At 41.6% G+C, this 23,761-nt stretch overlaps 1 protein-coding gene across 2 annotated transcripts in view; it reads left to right on the plus strand.

Annotated features, from left to right (window-relative positions):
* The window catches only part of Stxbp6 (syntaxin binding protein 6), a 220,854-nt gene that overhangs the window by 192,577 nt on the left and 4,516 nt on the right, over nucleotides 1-23,761 (plus strand). For both annotated transcript variants that reach the window (XM_048415670.3, XM_048415669.3), the window contains exon 5: nucleotides 19,678-19,835. In XM_048415670.3, the coding sequence (XP_048271627.2) occupies nucleotides 19,678-19,835 (158 nt within the window). The remainder of the gene's footprint in view (nucleotides 1-19,677; nucleotides 19,836-23,761) is intronic.

Here is a 23,761-nt window from a genome sequence, read left to right on the forward strand (position 1 = left end):
AGTGTGATATTTAAGCAGGAAGGTGTGAACAACAAGCCTTCATTCTCTCCAACGAAATAAACATGGAAAAAAGCAAAATCTGTTTTGGTTTAAACTCATTTTGTATGTCATACTTTTTCCACCAGATCATAGTAGTTTTGGAAACAGCAATGTTTCCAGTGAAGATGTGTCTCTATATATCAAATAGCTTCAATTAGATGTATTTTATACACGATTAGATCTTCAATAGAGTAAAGAAGTCCCTAACAACTTGGAAAGCCATATTAACAAAATTACAATTTTTTCACCATGTCCAAAAGTTAAGCTCTTCTATATACTAACCATATCATAATCTATGATGAATGGTAATGAAAATAGGATTTAGATGTATATACTAACCATAACACGTTTTTATGAATCCATCTATCTTCTATTTCTGGTCAATTTCCCATCCATTCAGCAAGGATCAATGAACATTTACAAAAGGATACATGTTATTCCCGGAGATGCTGGAAAGTCAGAGATGGTGCAGTGTTCTAGAAAGAGGCTCCAAATATGACAAAATGGACAGCTCAGTAGATGCCTGTCCATCAGAGAAATACAAGTGGTGGTCTGGGAGCATGGGTAGGCTTCCTTACTCGATTTCGGTGGATCAGAACTAGAATTCCAGGAGAAATGTGGTTTAGGTTGCCAAGCTGATGAAAGGGAATATGGACAATAAGGGAAAATCCAATCTTGGCACTTAGATTCTGCCTCAAAATTGTGCCTTTAAATATGCGGAAAGTCTCATAGTACAAAGAAAGTTGTATCAAAGCCAACCAACCATAGCTTATCAAGTCAAGATTTTATCGCAGGCTAGTAATATAATTTTGTGTGAGTTTCGGCATTTCACTGGGCTTAAGAGATCATGCTATATATCTTAAACAAAGCTATTTGGATATAATATGATTGTGAAACATTTAATATTTTCCATGGCACATGGTGGCCCTGAGTAAATCATAGTTTCTTACAATGACATCAATGGAAATGAGCCGCATTTGTGACTCTGGTGATACACATCCAGGTATACAGTTGGTTGGCCGCTCCTTTCAGTTCAGATCTTGTTAATATGAATTGAAAAAACTATTCATGTCTAAAAATAGTACAGTGTATATTAGCTCCTTTCTGTTAATTGATCATAATTGGGTTCCGCTGATGATAATTGTAGTGGATTTTAATGACAAGTTGTCAGTTTTCAGAAAAATTCATCTTAGGAAGTAAAAATTTATAGCAAGAATTCATTAGTAATCAAACAAAATACGATAGAATAACTAATTAATAGTCATGAAACATACTATGGTTGTATAATTTCAAAATTTCTAAGTACCAGAAAAAAATTGTAAAAGTGCCCACTACTGCTGCCAGCCCAGGCAGAATTGGACTGACTGACATTCCTTAGTGTGGCCATATTCTGTGCCTTGTCTTTGACATGAGGTTTTCAACTTTATATTCACCAAATTAAACTCTGAGAATTGATTTCCAGGTTCATGTGAAGGTCAGCATGGTCTGAGGGACTAAAACGATGAGCCCAAAGCAGTTCCTCCTCCGGTTGCTTGTGTCAGGGATTGTGTGACAGCCATAAGAAAAATAACTAACAGGAGAACAATTCTACTTATTACCTTCTAAACGATAGGAGTGAACCTTATAGCCATAATGACTTAGCCCACTTGTAATGTAACCTTGGTAACTGCAATGGCAGTTTCCCCTGCTACACTCAGCGCATTTCAACTAAAATTTAGCACCAATGTCACCTGTACTCTGCAGACTCATTCATCTCATTGCTGCTTCAAATCTCATTGCTGGTCTTTATGCATTGCTTAACCCTAAGCACATCATTAGTGGTTTCCTCACAACGATTTAGTTATCTTAAAGCCATTAGTTAGTCATGAAAGATGCTAGTGATAGCCTTGAAGTAGCCCCTTTTTTGCCCTTTGGAGTTTTGTGATTAGTAATTAAAGTGTTTACTGAAATCATAAACTCTTGTATGTGCATAGGCTTAGTGGAATGAACTTCTCAGCAAGTAAAGACTTGACATTTCCCCAAAGGAATGTGTATCGATTGGTGTAAGAAAATCAGGTATTGGAGTTTTGACTTCCATGGTTTTTCTTTTTAAATTCTAGAGCTCAGGCAAGTTTAAAAAACTGATGTTGGTTAAGACTTCTAGAGTCGAATACTCAGGAGTTGATTTTAGACATATTCAAGTGCAGTGTAATTTTGAAAAATATTTTCTGGTGACAATTACCACAGTAAAGCTCATGGAGTGAGTACTTCAATTTTTTTTTTTTTTTTGCAAAGTACATGTGACCTCTTCCACAAGAGTAGGTTCTATAGCTTAAGGGGCTAGGAAAAGAATCTGGTATGGTCTAGGTCATTATAGAGGTCACCAAGCTACAAAGTATCTGGGAAACATCCCTTAAGGCTGGATTCTACTGACTGAGAAAAAAATCCTCAAGATAAAAATCCAGACAGAGGCTGAATAGTCTGGGGGATTCTGGTATGGCCCTGCCCTACAGATAACACAGATTACTAGGCTATTAACAACATCCACTCCCAGCTCCCTGGGTGGAACATACACATAAGCATTCCCCCACCACATATGCATTCGTTGTTGAAGAGACCAGCCTGTGTGCTTAACATTCCTGGTTTCTCTAGTGTTTTCTGTGAGCACAAGGACCTTGGGTCCTCTATACTAGACTGCATTGTTCCCTGTACCATGTTAATAAACAAGCCTTCATATGTTTCCTCTCCTTTGTGAACACTCTATATGTATACCTATTAATTTTTTCCTCTTTTTATAGGTTTATTTTCACATAAACCACGTGTTGTATATAATGAGTAGGCTCAAGTTAGGGTTAAGACTGTTTGGTGGCAAGAGTACAAATGAAGATCAAACACAGGAGAGGGAATTTTGAAAATTCACAACCTGATAAGCTAATCAGACACTTAGCACAATATGTGATCGATTGTCTACATTAATAAAGGCATGAATACAGTGCCAAGGGTGCACAGACATGGAAAAATTTCTGTTTAAATTTTGTTGACGTTGAGGCTGAGAAGATGGCTCATTCTGTCAGTACTTTCACAGAAACATGATGCCCCTCTGTCCAATGCCCAGCACCCACATTAAAAAAAAAAATATTAGTGCATACCTAGCATCCCAGCACTGGGGAAGCAGAAACACACGTGTTCATCCCTAGAGTTTGCTGCCCATCCAGGCCACCCATATCTGTTTCAAAATATAAGGGGAAAGCAACTCAGTGTCGACACCCAATGTCAACCTATGGCCTTCACACGCTTGTATATACTGACATGTACACACGTAATTAATGAGGTCTGGTTTACCTGCATTTTCTACCACTTGGACGTTAGTTATTATGTCTAAGAAACCTAAACTATGGTCATAAGATGTACACTGGTGTAGGAGCCAGTTTGTTTGTTCCCAGTTGCTCAGCCCCGAAATAATCACACAAAAACTGTATTATTTGCAATACTGTTTGGCCAATAGCGTAAGCATATTTCTGGCCAATTCATATGTTAAATTAACCTGTCTCCATTAATCTGTGTATTACAGTGAGGCTGTGGCCTCCAGGTAAAGTTCTGCCATCTGTCTCCGGTGGGGCTACATGGCTTCTCTCTCACTCCTCCTTCTTTCTTCCAGCATTCAGTTTAGCTTTTCCCACCTACCTATGTTCTGCTCTGTGCAGGCCCAAACCAGTTCCTTTATTAACCAATGGTATTCGCAGCATACAGAAGGGAATCCTATATCATGTGTTTCTTTCTAAGCATTGTACAGTTTAGCTATTATTTTTAGTCTTTGATCTGTTTTAAGTTTTGTATATGAGCAACATAGAGGTCAAACTTGAGTCTTACATGTGCATCTTCAGTTTGCACAGGAGTGTTTGATGAGGAGGATCTTTTTCTTCATCGAATTGTTTTGGCATTCTTGCAGCCACCTCTTTGATACATTTTCCAACTTTCCATTGACCTGGGTTTTCCTCTACTTCTCAGTACATTTTATTCCTCCCCATCACGGACATTTTTAGTTTTCCCATTCATGTTAAAGGTTAAAATTCTTAAGGAAATGTTTATGAACCCTGCCGCATTGTCTACTGTTGAACCCTGGTCCTGCTTATCCCCTTCTCTTCTGAAAAGGTCCAAATTTTATCTTCATCTTAGACTTTGTTACAAAGTTTCTTACTATCTTTACCTGTTTTACAGGTTGCGCTTGGAAATCTTACAGGCACTGTCAAAATAACATTAGAAGTGAAATACTAGATTCTCATCTTTCATCTTCGAAGGAAATTTGTTTCTCTTGTTTCCATCTTATAGCCAGTACTCCAGTTTCCCAAGCCCAATCCGTATTCCTTTTCATTCCTACTTCATCCCCTGTCCCTCCATATGTGTCTACAATATTTCCCCTGTTTATCTTCTTCCCACTGACATCATCCCAGAATTTGGCCAACATTATCTCTTACGTGAAATCATTGCAGTAGCCTCTTGACAATTCTTTCTGTTTCCACCCATGCTCCTTCCTCAATCTACAGGCAAGTAACTACTTCGAAAATCTTAGTCCATGTTACTCCTATTTCAAACACAACAATACCCCCAGTAGCACCTAAGATCCACCCATAAGTTCTGTAGAGTCTGACTCCTGTCTCCTGCCTCTTCCTCTCCATAAGCCACAATCTCATCTGAAGCCACGTCAGTCTTCTTCAGTTCCGACAACATTGAAGTCTTTGCCTTCACTTTGTCTCTTCCACAGCACAGCTTAACCCATTACCTCTTCAAAAGGTATTCCCAACTGACCCTAAATCAATGTTCTTCCCCTTCATTTACTACTCCAGCAAATTACTGGAGAACGTTTAAATTGCTTCTTAACTGCCTGTCAGTGCTTTTAATTTTTTAACTGTTTACTTACGTAGAAATTTTTAACTGTGTTTTAGTAACTTCATTTTATTGGCAAATGAATTTTTACATATGTATGTCTACCTCTACACATATTTTTTCCTCTCATAAGTGTTTTATTACTTTATAAATAATAGGAATCAAATTTCCACTTCATCCCCTTCCTCCCACTTCCCTCCCGCTTCTTCACTCACCCTCACCTTCTCTCCCTCCAGTCTTAAGAGAGGGCAGGGTACCCTGCCCTGTGGAAAGACCAAGGCCCTCCCTGCTCCATCCAGGCTTAGAAAGGTATGCACCCAAATAGACTAGGATCCCAAAAAGCCAGTACATGCAGTAGAGACAAATCCCAGTGCCATTATCATTGACTTCTCAGTCTGCCTCTTCCCACACCCCATCCCCATGCTCCCAATTTTTGCCTGGCAATCTTGTCTGCTTCCAATTTCCAGGAGGATCTATATATGTTTTTCTTTGGGTTCACCTTATTATTTAGCTTCCCTAGGACCATGAACTATAGGCTCAATGTCCTTTGTTTATCTAGAATCCACTAATGAGTGAGTACATACCATATTCATATTTTTGGATCTGGGTTATCTCACTCAGGATAGTGTTTTCTACTTCCATCCATTTGCATGCAAAATTTAACACAAAAGATGCTCCACACATATTTTTGACCTATGGGCATTCCACTCCCTGACATTAGACTCGCAGTTCCTTTCCCGACATTGGTGAGGAGTGCTGTGTATGAGAACAGAGCTGTCTTGTCTGCGACCCTGTTTCCAACCTGATGCTGTACCTGTTGTAAATAATAGGTAACCCCAAAAATACCTCAGTGAGAGCACAACAAGCCATCATGGAAATTTACAAAGATGGAATTAAGTCTGCCTAAGTTTGAATTGTTGGGTGAAAGAAAAAGACGGTGTCATGGGGTTGAGTAAACAGAGTATACAAAGTCTCAAAACAAGAAAAGAGGCCTTATGTGCATATAGGCTGATTATATTCCTTCAAGACTGTGGGAACATTGAATTCAGTAAATACTTATATTAAACATGACTTGGAAAATAAAATTTTACTAAACTTGTAAACATTGCTTATGAAACTTAGCTTACTGAACAATTTAAGTTGCAATCAAAACTTAAATGTTTTGTATAATTAAGATAATGTAAATAGATAAAATATGCAGTATTCACAATTAGTACTTAGAATATTTTATTTAGTCCTTTCATTTAGATTAACAACATCAAAAGTTTGTATCTCAATTATTGTGTAACTTCTTCACAGATCCTCCAAATTTAATGAAATTGTTTTCATGTTTTTCTGAGCCTAAAGGAATTGAGTTGTCAAACAGTTGTTTTTTGGAGGGGCGCTGATTCTGCTTTCCTCTCTTAGTGTGATTCAAGCTTGAATCCTTATTATGTTTCCCTAATAATTATTTATAAATGTGGTTCCACTGGCAGCCGTACTGAGGCTAAGCTGTTACCAACACTCAGTATTTTCAATCTAATAGATATCCCAGAATGCTTTACTGTTTGCTTTCTTGGCCAACATTACATAATCCTCCAACTGATTACCAATCTGGTGTGTTAACTAACAGACACAAGCAAGTGCCTTTTAAATATCTTACTAATTTACAAATTATCAAGATGTGTCTCCCCTGGTGGAAGGGGATCTACTATAAACAGCTGAATTTCTAAAGAAGAAACTATCACACCTATGAACCACAACAGCAACCAGCATGGTGCAATAACCTAAGGGTGCAATAGTGGCACAATATCTTGGCAGTAACCAGTTGGATTTAGACCCACTCAATAAGATGTAAATCATCTGTGTCACTGGAAACCTAACCAACTAGCAAGGGCTAGTGAAGTCATTGGTCTTGGAGGAGAACTTACAAGTACTGCTTTACTAATGTGTAATCACCCTTCATCAAGAAAACATCTCTCTGCAACAGATGGAGACCATTACAAAACACCACAGCTCTTGACAGAGGTTTCTGTCCTGCCTGGTTCCTTTTTTTTTTTAATTATTAAATCACTGCTTGGCCAATCACTTAAGCGTGTTGCTAGCTAACTCTTATATCTTTGCTTAACCCATTTCTATTATTTTATATTCTACCATGAGGCTTGTGGCCTACTGGCACAGTTCCATCTAACAGCTCATGTCTTTCTGGTGGCTTCATGGTGTCTCATGACTCTACCTTCTTTCTCCCAGCAGATTCTTTATTCATTAACCAATGAAAACAACATATATACAGAAGGACCTCCTACATCAAATAACCAATGAAAATGCAGAATTGTGACCCCCCCCCAGTCTCAATGGATACATCTACAAATTAACTCCTGAACCTAAGGTTTGAGGAACTGGTTGAAGAGGGAGAAGAAAGATTGTAAGAGCCAGAGAATCAGGGAGTTAGCTATGAGATTGTATCTCCTTGGAATCTCAAAAAGCACACCCATAAAGTCTCACCAACATGAGTGCTCAACATAAAATATAAGACAAGACAACAATAGACATGCTAAAGTAGAGGAAGGATCAAGAGGAATCAGTCATGTACAGATAAACTGCAAGTATCTAAGGAATGCTGAGAGGGAGAAAGAGTCTTTCCCAAGGAAGAGAACACAAGTATGTTATCATATACCAAATTTTCAACCCTAAAAGTACAGCTATACAGACTGAGCAGACTATATTTAGGGACATATATATTTAGACATACATGCATTTAACAACAAAAAATGAAAAAAGAGGCCATGAATTTGAAAGAGAACAAGGAGGGGTACGTAAGAGGATTTGGAAGGAAGAAGGGGCAGAGTGAAATGATGTGATTAAATTATAATCTCACAAATAAAAGAAAAAACTAGAAGAAACAGTCTGACTTTGGAATATCCACTGTCACTCTGGGTAGCAGTAATATTTTATCATTAAATTTATTGTCAGCCCTTCGCTGTAACAGTTTCTACTCTGCCTGAAACACTTTGGCCTTCTATATTTTCTGTATTTTTCCATTGTTATCCGCACAAATTCAGACAAATACACATTCTCTTTCTTTGTTTTCTACAGTTGTGATAAACGCCATTACCAAAAGCAACTTAGGGAGGAAAGGATTTATTTCACGCTATGGCTCGTAGTCCTTCATTGAGGGAAATCAGGTCAGGAACCCAGGAACTGAGCAGACGCCACAAAGGGATGTTGCTTACGGGCTTGCTCAGCCTCCTTTCTTATACAGTGCCAGACCACTTGCCTAGGGTGGTAACACCAATGAACTGGCCCCTCCCACATCAGTCATTAACCAAAGAATGCCCTACACAGTCTTGCCTACACACTATCTCTGTAGGAAGTGTTTTTCTCAATTGAAGTTCCTTTTTCCATATAAAATCTAGCTTTTGTCAAGTTAACAATCAACCAGGACAAATACAAATTCTTCTATACAGAGAAATAGTTAAAGGAATGAAATAACCAAATATTAAAATTGTATATTACTAAATAAAATAAATCAAACAAATGAAGCCTCCAATTTTATTTTGTATAAGCGTCATTAGTATGTATTTTATATGACCTCTTTGTCCTATTAGCATTAAAATGTTGTGGAGATTTTTAGATAAAGCTACTATAATTATCTCATTGCTATAACTTTTATTACTTTTAGAATTCTAAATATCACAGCTTGCCTAGAGGAATCCACATTAAACTAGCTTTTTATTTCCGTACCACCACTACCATTTGAAAGCATTCTCAATGTCTGGTAATAAGATGCTTCAGAAGTATCTGCTTCTTACCCCAACTCATGGAATCTACTTTTCAAAGAACTTCTCTTTCTCCTAGCATAAAATTAATAGACATCAAAACCTGCATACCAACTGCGTTTGAGGCTGGACTGATGCTGCCAACATCAGAAGAACACTCTACTTCTAAGGTTAGGAACAGAGATGGACGCAGATTTCCTTGTTGATCTTTTTATTCACTTTGCTTTTCCTTCCAGACTCATTTACTGTATGTGCTTCTCTAGAGTAACACACTATAACAACTTCATAGCTGGAAAAAATAATGGGGCAATAAAGGCCAGAGAACTATGACAGGCTGAAAGTAAGTAGCCTGGGACTAGATTGAGAGATGGGTCTCCCTTGTTAACGCTGTCATATCATGAGTGTGGGCCAGCACAGCATTGAAAGAAGAAAGTTGCATGACCCACATTGTTTGTGAAGAAAACAAAGTACTGGAGTCCTAAAAGGCAGTGGGAAGGAAGTCATGCAGGATGCTGTCTGTGGTTGTTTAATAGGGCCAGGACAGCATCTAAGGTTCCGTAGTAACTAGAAGTAAGTGGAGAGCTAAGTGCCATTTCAGGGTAGGATGTGCTAGACTTGGGTAGGATGATGGAGGTTACAATCAAAGATGTTGGCCTGAACAATATTGTGAATTCAGGTAGAATGGTACCTGAATGGTAGTTAGAGGAAGAAGACAAAAAATAAGTGACTAAGTTAATGCCAAGGTATGATATGTGATGCACATAGGGCTGGTTATGTGTGCAACACATACCATCTGTGGTAAGTGAATTGCAGAATATGTAGTGAGCATTTTGCTAGGTGTAGATTGCCTTTACTTCTTATAATAGACCCTGGGAAACAGGTACTTTCATTCCCTTTCTGGTGACAAGAAATTATAACCTCAGAGTAGCTTATCTGAGACCAGAGATGACAATTTGGCAGAGCCAGTATCAAGCCCAGATATTTCTGGCTTCGTTTCTCTAACAAGAAAAAAAAAACAAACAAAGGGTGTAGTCAATGTGAGTGGTAGAAATAGAGAAAGTGTATTTTAGAAGCAAAATAAAAGAATGACCTTTGAAAGAACCAGCCAATGAGTTTGTGATTCAGTGGCCAGGTCACTGATAAGTCTGAGAGAAGAACCTCTGGGGGAGTGGGGGGGATGGGAGGTTCTATGCATATGTAAGCACTTGCACAAATTTATGCACATGTGTAGCAACCACAGGAGGACAAGGTGTCCTGCCTTCTTTCTTTTACTCTCTGCCTTATATCTTTCAGACAGGCTCCATCACCTAACCTAGAGCTAACCAATTTTCTGCTAGGTCATCTTTCAGTGTCTGCCCTCATCCCCAACTCTGGTGTTAAAGGTGTGTGCAGTCATACTTGGGTTTTTCAGTGTATACCAGGGCCCAAACCCAGGTCCTCATGTTTGAATACCAAGTGGTCTTACCCACTGAGCATCTTCTCAAGCCTGAGAGAAGAATCACCATATAGTGGGTCAGAAGGATCACACTGAGCATTCAAAATGTTGAGGAAAATCCGAGAGAGAGAGCCAAAGAAGGCTGGTCACAATGTGGGAATGTGAAAGGAGAGATGAGCTGAGGTAGGAAACCTAGCAGAAAGATTTTAGTGCCAAGTTATTTTGTTAATACTGATGGTTGACTATCTGAAGCATACACCACTTGTATCTTATACTTGGAGATAGTTTCCGTCATCCATTCTTGGGGGTAGGTACCATACTGAACTCATAATAAAGTAATTAAACTGCAGCACAGAGGGGAAGGTAACTTGTTCAGTGTTGTATGGCTAGGAAGTAGCAGACTGTACATGTTGAACTGAATTTGCTTTATAGCCCACAGCATTAGGTAAAGGTATTTCATATTATGTATTTTTGAAATTGTAGTTCTTAAAATAAAAGCCACTACCTTACTCCTCTAATAAGATCAAAGACCTGCATGGCATAACTTGATCCTTACCAACTTAACGAAAGAGACAAAAAGCGTAATCTGCTTTTCTTGTTGAGAGTCTCTTAGGCTTTTAAACCTCATAGCAAGGTGGGGTTGTACAGGGCACTTGTTGTGAAGTGTCACCCTTTTGAGAGCCTGGCGCTCTAAACTGAACCAACAGATGTGGGCTTGCATTCACTGTTCTCATACACCATAGCTCATAAGAATAAATCTCTAGGAACCAAGACTTAATTTTTGATAAAGGTATTGATTTGATAAAGGTAAGTGTTGAAAGGGACATGGATAGAATCCTATATGTCATTGAGCATACTGGAATTGAATTATGAAGTCATATTTACCTATGAGATAGAGAAGGAGAGAGCATAGGGCTCTTTCCCCTTGTTTTAAGGGTTTCACTAAATTGCCTTGACATAGACAACAGGGGGCATGCATTTAGTAGAACGGGCCAGTTTCTTCTTTACTAACTCCATCAAAAGATCCCAAGGCCTCTTGCAAGTAGGCTTTGAAATTTATGGGTTTACAAAGTCTTCCTGGATTCTGAGTCCATTTTTCTGAGTCACCCAGCTCCAGGCAACTAGCAAGTTTCATGGTCCCTGAAATTAGCCACCAAACTGAAACAAAAGATAATTCCAGAACTGCCACTCAGCGTGCTCTATCTGTTTTACTGCCTCCATAAAGCAAGCCCTTTGAATATAATTACATGACTTGTCTGTCCGTTACTAAATTGATGGAGACAGCCCAGATTCACAGCCTTTCCCCTTTAACTTAGGAGTGAGTCTAGCTCCTTGCAGCGTTTTCCAGCCCAAGTTCTGCTTCAGCACACTGTCCAGGAGGATCCCACAGGCAACTCTGTTTGAGAAATTGCACACCATACTTTCCCTCCATGCTTACCTCATTTAAATGTGTGGCTTGCATAATGAAGGGTTATCTAAAACTCGGCAAGAAAGATCCTGATTAGGTTGTATTTTATAGCTATTTTGACATGTCATTTTGCTTCCTTTGTGCCACATGTTTTATAGCATATTTCTTTATTGAGTCTTTAAGAATCTCACATCATGCACCTCAGTCCCTCTTGTCTCCTCACTCTAGTATCCTCCCTGCACCACCACCGCCTCCCTCCCCTAAAGGAAACCCACCCATGTAATTAAAAACAAGCCAGCAAACAAAAAAGCATCTTGCTCTTCCATCTTTCCCTTCTCTCCAGCACCTCTTCTTCTGTTCTTGTGGCATTAGGAACTGCAGTGTGTCACACATTTTATCATTTGTCTAATCAGCCCCACCTGCAAATGTTCATTGCATTGAATCATGGGTCTGGTTCAAGGCCTCGGGCACACCACCATCACTGGTCCCTCACCAAAATGCCTCTCGAATATCCAGCTATTACCCTAAGTCATGGAGATCCTGCAGCTATCCTTCCATAGACCCAACCCCTTCACATGCTCCAGTGGGTTATAAATGGGGAAGATATTAGGGTGGACCAGCCTAACGCCCAGGATGTGGGTCTGGGTGGTAGCTGAGCTGGTCATTCTAGGCCACTGGGACCAGCTGGGAGAGGTGACTCTGCCCCTCGTGAGCCCACATAATGTACAAAGACCTTGTTATTGCTCTGAACTTTAAATGATGTAGTCTGTGAATTAGGAACCAACTTATTTTTGGGGGTAGGTCTTTGCATCACATTACTCATTTCATATAGATAATAACTAGCCTCATTAGCACTTAAATTATATTCACTTCTAAGATGTTGAATGCAGGTCACATGACTAAGTCTGCCTTAAAGTGCTAGGGGACTGAAGGACCGATGAGGGTCTGGAGTGGAACTTCTTATCACGGGAAAAGGATGGTATGTAAGTAGAAGTGAGCACTTTCAGGAGCAGGCAAGAATTCAAGTCTCTGGGAAACTTTGTTTTGCTAGAGGTAGACTAGAAGTAGAAAAGAAGGAAAGATAAGCCTTGGGGATTAATCCCACATATTACTGTCCATTTAAAGCAATGCATATGCTACTAAGCCAAGCCAGACTTAATTGTACCTTAAACCTTACCCGCAGAAGTGGTTTTGCTAAGAGAGTTACTCTCCTAGGTGAAAATTGAATAGAACCCATTTAATCTACTTGTGGAACAAATTATTATCAAACAGTTTTAGCATGCATATGAGAGTATTAATGGTTTTGGTATACTAACGGATTTATTATAATAAATCTTCCTGCCAATTTCTGTGAGGTGTTTTGCTTTGCTTTGTTTCGTTTTCATTTTGGAGAACCCAAATATTTCAAACAAAGCAAAAGTATTTTTAAAAATCTGGCTAGAACTAAGGCCTGGTGGCTAAGACTTCTTACAACTTTTTCAGACAATCCTAGTTAATTTAAGGTCTCAGCACCTATATCAGGTAGCTCAGAACTGCTTATAACTCCAGATTTGCGGGATCTGCTGCCCTCTTCTGGCCTCCATTTGAAATTACAGCCACTTGATAGATATACACACACACTAATAATAATAATAATAATAATAATAAAATTTAAAACTTTTTAAAAACTTGTTTCCTTAGATTAATATATTTGTTTTATCATCTAGATGAACATAATTATCTATTACTTATTTCTAGATGATTTTCTTCATTTTCTAAAAAATATGAATAATGCATATTTTTAAAATATATGTATTTTATATATATGTGAAATAGCTATTGAAGTTTTTCAATTACCTCTTTAATCAATATAGTATTAAAATCTTATCCAGCAGCATGTAAGCTGAGGTCTACAATCATCCAGTTAATTCCTGCTGGTGTCTGAGCTATTGGAATAATTTATGTGCTTATAAAAGCTCTGTTCCCTTAATTGTCTTCATTTATCACTTTCTGTGTGCTTTCCTCTGCTTCCAGTCCCCTTCCTTGCTCTCTCTCCTAATTTGGTTCTAATGGTGACTGCATACAATGATGAGTCTTCATCTCATGTTCCTCTCCCACAGTTCTTTAAATTGCTTAACGCAAAGGGAGCTAACATGTGTTTGTTTTAAGACGACATCAAGTGAAACTGATGGGAAGACCACATCAGTGAAGCCAAACCGGTCTTCCTGTGCCCTCCAGAGTCTGTAATTCAAACGGCGGTTGACTCTATTTGGTGTGGTTGACAGCTTCTTCTCCGCTCGAATAAATTTGGGTATTAATATGCTTCCTGTCTATTTAGAAAGAATTATGATTCTTGCTGTCTCGGGAGATTGCTTCATTTCCAGATTTAACAGCACATGCCTTGACTTAATGGATGTGTGTTCATCTCCCCCTAAGCGAGACGCTGAGCTACACTTAGATACTTAAGCATCATCGTTCATTAGTTATGAAACATTTATCCCAGGTTAAGATGGGAAAATGTAATTTTGCCATTTTCTAAAACTTCTCTGGAAGGCATTATGTGGCCTTCCTTAGAGAGGAGGTGGGGTGTGAGCGCTACAGCTCCTGTGTCTCCATCATGATGTCCTCGTAGCAGCCAAATGAGGGAGATGGCAGGAACCACGTTTTGAATGTAAAGAAACCGAACACCAGATAAGTAACATCAGGGTGACTACCAATTGCGTCAGCTCAACAGTACCTGCTGTAAGTAATTCTGAGTGTTTAATAAAAGTCTCAAAGAGAAATTTCCAGCATATACTAAAAGCCACAGAGAGTTTATGCCATTTGAGCCGCCAACTTCTTTGCTAATAATTGTAAGACATGTGAGTAATTTTAAAAAAGGAAAAGAGTAAAGACTTGGCCTCTGTGTGAGGAGCACGGGGATGGTAAAGAGCGCAGTGTAGCCGACTGTCGAGAATGCGGTCTGTGCTTGTGTTGGGGTAAAGGTCACATGAGAGCCTACATGCAACCCCTAGACTTCTGTCTGCTGCGATAAGATGGACAGATACTGGAGTCATTCACAGATCAGGAACCTACAGAAAATACTATAGGGTCAAGTGTAGACATAGTGGATTTGAGGTAATTTGGGGACATTCATTTGGAGTCCAGTAAGAAAGCACATGGGTCCCAGCTCAGAGAGCTACCTTATGAATGATGAAGATTTGTGTCATTGAAACTGAACTTCATATATTACCACAGGGAGAAGCCAGAGCCCTAAAATTATTATAAGTAAGGGTTTCAGAAGGAAGGAAGTCAAGCGAACCAATCTAAGTCAAAAGAGAAAAATCATTACAGATTTAAGGAATGGTCAACAGAGTGAAGCAGGATGCTCAGGAAGTTGATGATGCAGCTAAAAGCTGTGCATAAGAGGCCAAAAAAGTGAAGTATGTAAAGACATTTACTTGGTTTATGTACCATGGTTACACTTGGTTAAGCACCCTAGAAGGACATAGGTAGTGAGCCCGATAGGTGAGAGGCATTCCCTAGGCCTTCCAGTGTGGGTAGCATTGAAAACTGGGAGAGGTCATTTCAATGGAAAGAAAGAGTTTTTTTTTTTTCAGATTCATCCTTATTCCTGAAAATAACTGAATTTGGATTTCCTATGGCACTGGTCATCAATGTCACCTGTAAACAATGAGTGCCGCATTTGGTTCCATTTTAGTTACACAATGTATTTCCTTCTACAGCAGCTATAAGAAATTGGGTGTAGCATTACCTAACGTCATGTACAAGATTCATTTCAAGAAAATCCTGACGTAGAAGCAATATGACTTATGCATAGGAGATTCAGTCCAAATTCATAGGTGTATGTAACCTAGGAAATCATATGGGTCTATTATAATTGGGGAAAGGAGGAGGGTGATTATATGTCCTTTGAATTTCATTGCAGTTACTCCCAGAGTCCCTTCAATTAGTAATACAATTGTTCTTAACTAAGATATGGTAGTTACTTTTCTCATTGCTGTGACAAAATGCCTGGCCAAAGCAAACCAAGGAAGGGGTTTTCTGGTTCAGACGTTGAAGCACAATCTTTACCAGCTAGAAAGAAGTGGCCAGGACAGCGACTCTAGCTATGCCATCCGGAGCACGAGGCAGATGGCCATACTGCACCTACAGTCAGGAAGGAGAGATGGATGCTGAAGATCTAACCACTTTCATCTTACTCAGCCCTGGACCCCAGCCCAGACATAGTATCATCTACATTCACATCTCTCTGAAAACTCTCTCACAGACACAACCAGAGTCTATCTCTTAGCAACACTAAATTCTGTCAGCAAACTGAGAATTAAGATTAACCATCACAGATACACCATATGTCAACTTGCCGCCCAAACACACTTCTTAATGTCTTATCCCAATAGATTTATGGCCATCTCATAATGAAAAATGTAATCATTCCATCTTAAAATATCCCCAATAATCTTATAATTTTAACACCTTTAAAAGTCCATAGTAAGCTGGGGCAGAGGTGGTACACACCTTTAATCCCAGCACTTGGGAGGCAGAGGCAGAACTCCATGAGTTCAAGGCCAGTCTAGTCCACAAAGAGACCAGGAAGCCAAGGCGACATGGAAACCCTGCCTCGAAAAATAAAAAAATGAAACGCAATAAAAAGGTCCATAAGAGTCAATCTAGGAAATATCAGACTGAGTAGGAAAAACACCAAATTCTGCCACTGATTCTCTGGCTTCTGGGGTTCATGGTGTCACATGGACTCTCACAACCTTTGGTAGCCATTTCTCTCCAGTTCTGCTGCTGGAACACATATAGTCTCTCTTGGTCTGGTTCCTCTCTGTGCCTACAACTTTCCGAGACTGACATCCCATAATCCTGGCATCTCTTTGGGTGTCCAGTGTGATGTATACTTCATCCTTACAGCTTCACACAATGGCCTCATGTCCTTGTAGGGAATCCAACCATGCCACACATTGCCTGGCCTCTGTGGCATTCTAGAACCTTCATCGAACCATTATGATCCTGGAAGTCTTCCATTTTGAATGCTTGCAAGACTAGCATCATATTGGCAAAAATGCCAAGATCTCTCACTAGCTCAAGGTTGTAGTCTGGCCCCTTATACCAGAGTGGTAGTTTCCTCTGTGCACTTTAGCCGCTGAACCCAGGAGAGCACTTTCCCGGGAGGCTAGTTTCTAGCAGGGAGTTCTGTCAAGAACGTTCTCAATCCTGTTGCTCTCCTTCCAGATGAATTTTTATTTTCACAGGCTGCATCAGGATGACTCCTTTAAGCTCTGATAATGGCTTTCTAGGACCTCTCTTGTCACAAAGCCACTCTTCTACATCTCTCCCACAATCCAGTGGTCAGACTTATCACAGCAATGGTTCCACTTCTGCATTCCAACCTCCTCTATTAGCTATGTGTGTGTGCGCGTGGACGAGCATGTGCACATGCACGGGCATGTGTGTGTGCACGTAGACCAGAGGTCAACCTTGTGCGTCCTCCTTGCATTGCTCTCCACTTTGTTTCATTTTGATTTGAAATTTATGTTTTACTCGTGAATATATGTCTGTCTGTGTGTGTGCCCTATGTGTGTGCAGACATCCGCGGATGCAAAAGATCCCTGGATCTAGAGTGGCAGACCTTTGAGCACTGCCTGATGTCAGTGCTGGGAAGCAAACATGGTTTCTCTAGAAGGGCAGTGAGTGCTCTTAACCACTGAGCTATCTTTCCAACCTCTTCTACTTTATTTATTGAGACAGGGTATCTCATCAGGATCGGAAACTTCTGATTTGGCTAGACTAGCTGTCCAGAGACTTCCAGGGACCTACAAGTCTCTACCTTCCCAGTCTTGTGGCGTGCAACACCACACTTGGTATTTTTACAAAAGTTCTAAGGATCAAACTCAGGTCCTCTTGCTTGTGAAGCAAGCACACTGCCGATTGAACTGTCTCCATAGCTTTGTGTTCTTCACTGCTGTAGTCAAATATATAATAAGAAGCAACATAAGGGAAAGGGGATATTTTCTTTCTTCATAGTATAAGAGTATAGGCCATCATGGAAGGGAAGATGGGGAAGAGTGGGTGTGTGCAATGGGAGTGTGAGGCAGTTGGTCACATGACTTCCACAGTCCGAAAACAGAAATGCTGGTATTCCACTTGTATCCTACTTTTTAACTCTGTCTGAGGTCTGACCCTTTGGGACGGTGCCGCCCACTCTCGGGGTAAGTCTCATTTCCTAGTTAAACCTCTTTGGAAATGTTCCCACAGACATCCCCAGAAATGTGTCTTCTGAGTGACTCCAAACCTGTCAGGTGGATCATCAATATAATCGTTCACACTGAGGCTTACAGATTCTTGCCGCACCTGTTCTCAGTTCTCTTGTTGCGAATTTGTGGTTCAGATTAGGAGGGGTTTCAGTCTCTCCTCCACCTTCCTAGTCCATCCTACCAGCTAGCCTCTTCCTTCTTTGTATCACTTGGCTTGCCATGTAACATTAGCAGTAATTATTTACTAAGAACGCTTTTAGGGCAGAAGCAGCTTGGAATTATCCTGGGAAATGACCTGCCAAATCACACACCTGCCAAAGCTTATACTTGCTCACACCTGCATCTGTATGCCAGTCTGCCCACATTTCTGTCATAGGACTGCTGCATCGTGTCTGTGGGAAAGGAAAGGGCCATCCACACACGGAGGCCCCTTGGTAATAGCCAGGTCACTTTCTGGTGTGATGACCATATATGCAAGCTTTTCCGCTTGTCCAGTCTGCTGCCTCAGAATTTTGTACAAATGAAGTGATCTTGGTGAATTTTTTATGCTTGCGAAATCCTGTGTTAATAGCTGGGATAATAGACCTCCACTGTAGTCATGGGTACAGTATGAAAGCATACTGAAACCAAGATTTCTTCTCTTGAAGTTTGTTCCGAAGTCCCTGTGCTCAATGCCATTTCCCTAGCTCTGTACTCACTGTGTACAAATATAATATGTATATAGAATACGTGTGTGTGTGTGTGTGTGTGTGTGTGTGTGTAAGGGGGAATGTGGTGCTGGCTACAACTGGCAATGTTAGTTAACCCTAATCCCCTCTTCTGAAGTGTGTATTAAATCCTTGAAAACTAGAAAGTGGGTCCTTCAGTGCTGCCTCTGGACCAGGCATTCTTTGCCTGAGATTCTTTCCCACAAGCTGCAAAGTGTTCCCACAAAGGAGAAATTAGGAAGCCTCTGTAGCTGAAACTACTGGAAATTAGATTTCTACATTTCTATTAAAAGCTATTTGTGGCTAGAAGCATCCAGTAAAATGATGTAATCAACTTACTCAAAGACATAAAGCTATTGTATTAATGCCATTAAATATCTTCCATTCGACGTTAACAAGACAGAGGTATAATTTTTCCTGAGGCTCTCATGTGGCAATGTGCTTGTCCTAGGTGGCGCGTTCTTCACCAAGTTCTGCTGCCTGTCTTGGCAAGTTGGAGTATCAAGAATGCATGACCTTTTGTGATGCTGTTATCTTCTTCTGTCTCTGGTGTCATTCCTGAATTTGCAAATGCCAGATTTCTTCATTCGCCAGTTTCCATGATGGTTTCCTACCTGCTCGCAGCATACAGTGCTGTGGCTCTGTTTGTCATAATCTAGAGTTCACATGAGGAAGCCTGACCATCAGTGCCGCAGCACAGGATTGGAGGTTGGAAGCCATACTATCACCTTCGCCACACACTGGGGAGGGTGGCTTACTTGCTAGGTAAAGGGATGAAATAAAGGGGAAGGGATATATATCATTACAGCTAGGAAATCCCTATAGCCCAAATTTTACTGTGATTATTGAACCTAAGCTTCATGTCAAAACAAACTGTGAAGCTGAGATAACAGCAGTGGGGGAGGTTTTGCCTCATATTCACAAGGCCCTGAGTTCAGTCCTCAGGATTGGAAGATGAAAAACAAAAACCCTCCTACAGGTTTTATTGAGCATGGAATCCCACCACTTTTGGGACAGAAGCAGAAAGATGAACTCCCAGGCTAGCCTAAACTACACAGTGAGATACTTGTCTCAAAGAGTCAATAAGGCACTGAGGTGGCTGAGCAGGTAAGGCCCTTGCCTCCAAGTTAACTGAGTTCAGCTGCTGGGACTTTGGCCTTTCCATAGTGTGGAATCTGTCACTGTGGCTTAGACAAGCCAACTCTTGACGCTCTTGCAATTCTTCCAGGAAACAGCATCCTCCATTCAGCGGCTGATAGTGTGACCAGTGCAGTGCAGAAGGCAAGCCAGGCCTTGAATGAGCGTGGGGAACGGTTAGGCCGGGCCGAGGAGAAGACCGAGGACATGAAGAACAGTGCCCAGCAGTTTGCAGAAACCGCACACAAGGTGAGCCGGTGGAGAGAGTGCCCGTGCTGGGTTATAAGAGGTCGTAGTGCCGAGAAATTTCTTATGGCAAGAGAGAAAATCAGGTCATTCTTTATGTCCTGTTTGATGGGCCATTCCATGATTACTAGGGCCTACGCTTTTTTCCCTTGTGCCTGGCTTTTGTGATCACTGGCTTGTTTCTAACAATCCCATTCTCTCCCTGTGACATTCTGACTTTTAGGTATTTTACGTACCAGAGAAAATCTTTAATTGCTGTCCCAAATATCAGGGTCCAAGTCGGGTCACAGGAAGAGGGAGAAATGAGATCAGGTCTCAGGATATAGCCCTGTCCTTGGCCACAATTGAAGGAACTATAGGCCTCGAGTCTTCTTGGGTGTCTTTCCTAGTCTGCCCATGTCTCATTCTGTATCTGTCATCATGTGTTGTTAGATCTTCAACAGACATAAAGCAAGCCCTGGCCTCAAGGCTGATTTCCACTCTGGAAGTGGCTGAGTGCTGATTCAAGACCTATAGTCTGAATCTCTAATCTTGAACACAGGTGGCGCCAAGATTATCCGCTAACCCTGGCCTCTGAGAATGGTACCTCTCATATAACCGGAAGCCTAGCATGCATGTTCATCCTTTCGCAGAGAACCGCCTCTTAGAAGGCGCAGGACTGAGTACTGGCAGCCCCTATCTAAGGCAATCATAAACGGAAGGAAAGAGGAGGCCCCCTGCTCAGGCGATAAGGGAGATTTATTACTATGCCTGCACTTCATATCAAAGAGTGGTTCATTGCTAGCTGGTGATTTGAATTTAAGTTTCCGGAAACCATTTCTACCGGTGACATATTGGCCCGTCAGGCTCATGATCCGGGCCTTGAGAGAGTTTTTAGTTGATCTCTGCAGGAGAATAATTCAATTAGCCTCAACAGAATACACAACTTCTGCTGAGGAAACGGGAATGGAGAGCCAAGAAGCAATGAGAAAGATACATTCCACTGGTGCAGAAGATGCCTCTCCAGGCTTCATAGAGGAGACTGGCTCCGGCTGGATGTTCATGCTGCCTTTCCTGCATGGTCCCCTCTACACATAACTGTCTACGTATCCCAGGGACTCTCTGCGACAGTGGTGTCTCAGTGCTCTTAGTGCACTGCCTCTGAAGTCCAGGTAGAGTCCCTTGAAGGAGAACTAGCCAAATCTGTTTGAGAAAGTAGACAGACAAGCTGGAATCAGGACCTCACCCCTGTGAGCTGTTCCAGAAGGAGGAAACAAGATGCCTGTTTCCCCATGGCTTTGTGTACAGAGGAAGGGATGGCGTGGAAATGTGACAGTCCCCAGATGCGCTAATACGAAAAACAACGGCACTTATTTGAGTGGGAGACGAACAGTAGAAATATGGAGGGAAACTCTTCGTGTTGAGGTGGGGAAGAGAAAGCCAAAAGAATCCCAACGTCTGCAAACGGTGGGTTGTCCAGACGATTATCTCTCCTGCCTTCCCACAGAATTGAGCAATCAATGGTGCACTGGTAAAACTCTGCTAAAAGAGTTCTGGCTGATGATTAAACCATGAACCAGGTTACCAAGGAAGCTGGGAAACTATTCTTCCTGATGTGGGGTGGACAATACCTGGATGTCATCCACACCGGCGTCCCTCTCGGGAGGGGTTGTACAAACACCCCAGTTCTTGGCCGTTGCAACTGTTTCCCTGACACTGTGGCCAAGTTTGCTGGGTTGTTGGGGAAGTAACATGGTATAGTAGTTAGCATCCTACGTGTGAGCCCAGCGCTGTCATCTACCATCTGGGTGACCTTGGACAAGTGCTAAATTTCTCAAAGCCCGTGTTATCGCATCAGTAAAACAGAGGCAACTAATTAAAAACAGCACCTACCTCCTTGGGTGCTGAGATGAACATGCACATAAATCCAAATTGTTTATGATTTATTTCAATAGACATAGCTTCTGCCGAGCCTGTCCCATTTGGTCACATAATGAGCTCAGTAACGAGGCTGGAGAATTATTACAGATGACTGAGATACTTTAAAACAGCAATATATTAAAAAAAACGGAATACAGATGAAGATTGTGTGATTAAAATCAAAAGGGTAGGGCAGCAGGCAGTATACGGTTTCTGAGCTGAGAGCAGTCCTTACAACAGCCTGTGAGACCAGAAGTTGATGAGATCATCAAATGCAAGGGGGTCTCCAGCTTTGTCAATGCAGGACAGTTGCCTGGTCTCAATGAAGAGGGCTTAGGCAAGAGAAGTTAACATTTTAATTGGTTGCCCCTCTGGAAGGTGTTCCCAGGGGAGAAGCGACACTGTGGAGTTCCTGAGAGAACGTGAGGGAGTGTAAGACGGTGTCAGAGCTTGGCTCGTGGATTTCTAAAATGGGAAAATGCACTTATGAGTCACTAGCCTTGGCTGTGTTCCTAGTGAGGAGGTTGACCTCTTTAGATAAAGTGTGGCTGCTTTCCCACGGGCAGGAACTGCTGATTTGTCCCCTTCTTACCTTCTTACCACGAAGGTGCCGTTTCACTGGCGAAGCCCCAACCAGGCCTGCTGCTGGGAAGAGGGCTCAGAGGCGGAGCCAGGCCTTCTGCCCCACCCCCCGAGACATGTGTGGCCTGTTGACTCATGAAGAGTGGGGTGTGTTTACAGGAGGAGGACCCAGTGCACATGGCAGAGAACAGTCATCGCAGGGGACAGTTCCTCTGGGGACTACCAGCATTCAATGGAAAGTGTAGCCTGTCTCTCTAGATTACAATAGGAAAGAAGCTTTGGTCTTCTAGTTTTTTCCAGGACCCCTGCAATGGCCCAGGTGCAAGAGTGGAGAGTCACTTTTGTACAACTACGTCCTCAAATTGTGTAGGTGCTGGTCCTCCCTAGAGCAGAAAGGGACAAGATCCTTCTCTCCTGTCCCGACACCCTCCTCACCCCAGCTCTGGTTAGCCTGTCTTGAGGAAGTGTGGTTCCTTCCGAAACTGTGGATTTGGCACAGGAGGTCCGGCCATCAGGAAAGAACAGCTCATGACAGAAGCGGCTCTGCTCGCTTTCCCTGCCCCCCAAAGCTCAAGGTTGCCGCAGCGTTTTCCAGGTTTTGACAGCCCACCATGGTGTGAATCAGCAGGCAAGAACATTGCCCACAGTTGGCACCCTCAAATGCCATTTCTCACAGAAAAGAGCACTGATCTGGCTTTTCTGCACCAGCCCACATTTGTGGGGGAAGGGATGGCAGCAGGCATTATCTTCTCTAGGAGAGGGAAACATCAGTCTCTCTCCTTTGTCTTCCATTGCAGTTCCTCCAGGCCAGAAGGGGAGGGACACTCATGCCCAGAGCGCATCCCTAGCTTGAGTAGTGATTGTTTTAATTATCATTCTGTAAAATAGGGTACAAATCATGAAAAGGGGTTTCTGTGAGGCACTCAGTATATAAACCAGGAGGAACTTGTAAATGAGGAACTGCAGCACCTGAGTTCATCTGGGGCCCTTTTACAGGCATGGGAAACAGTGGGAAAGCAAGGTATTCTTGACTTCGGAGCTCAGCATCTCACAGCGAAGTTGTGTAGTCCAGTTTCCTAATTTTCTAGTTCTCCTGATCTTTCTGCCTTAATTCTAAGGCTCTTGATTCCCAGAGACTTAAGTAAGCCAGAGTATCAGTACTTCTTTCCCAAATATCTATTATTAGTCAGTTCAGGCTACTTAAATGAACAAACAACAAACTGATAGTTGATAAATGGTGAATTTCTTACAGAGAAAACTGAGGTCAAGATGCTTGATTCCATGCCTGGGTAGGGTCTGCTTCCTGATCCTCTTGTGGTGACCTTCGAGAGTATCCTACCATGGTGAAAGCGGAGTCTCTAGTTCATCCTGAGACCTCTGCATCCTAATCCAGTCACCTCCCAAGCCCACCTCCTATAGCCTCTCCTGGCAGTTAGGTTTCAGCACAT

The sequence above is a fragment of the Myodes glareolus genome, chromosome 11, assembly GCF_982192425.1.
Source record: "Myodes glareolus chromosome 11, mMyoGla1.1, whole genome shotgun sequence".
NCBI lineage: Eukaryota > Metazoa > Chordata > Mammalia > Rodentia > Cricetidae > Myodes > Myodes glareolus.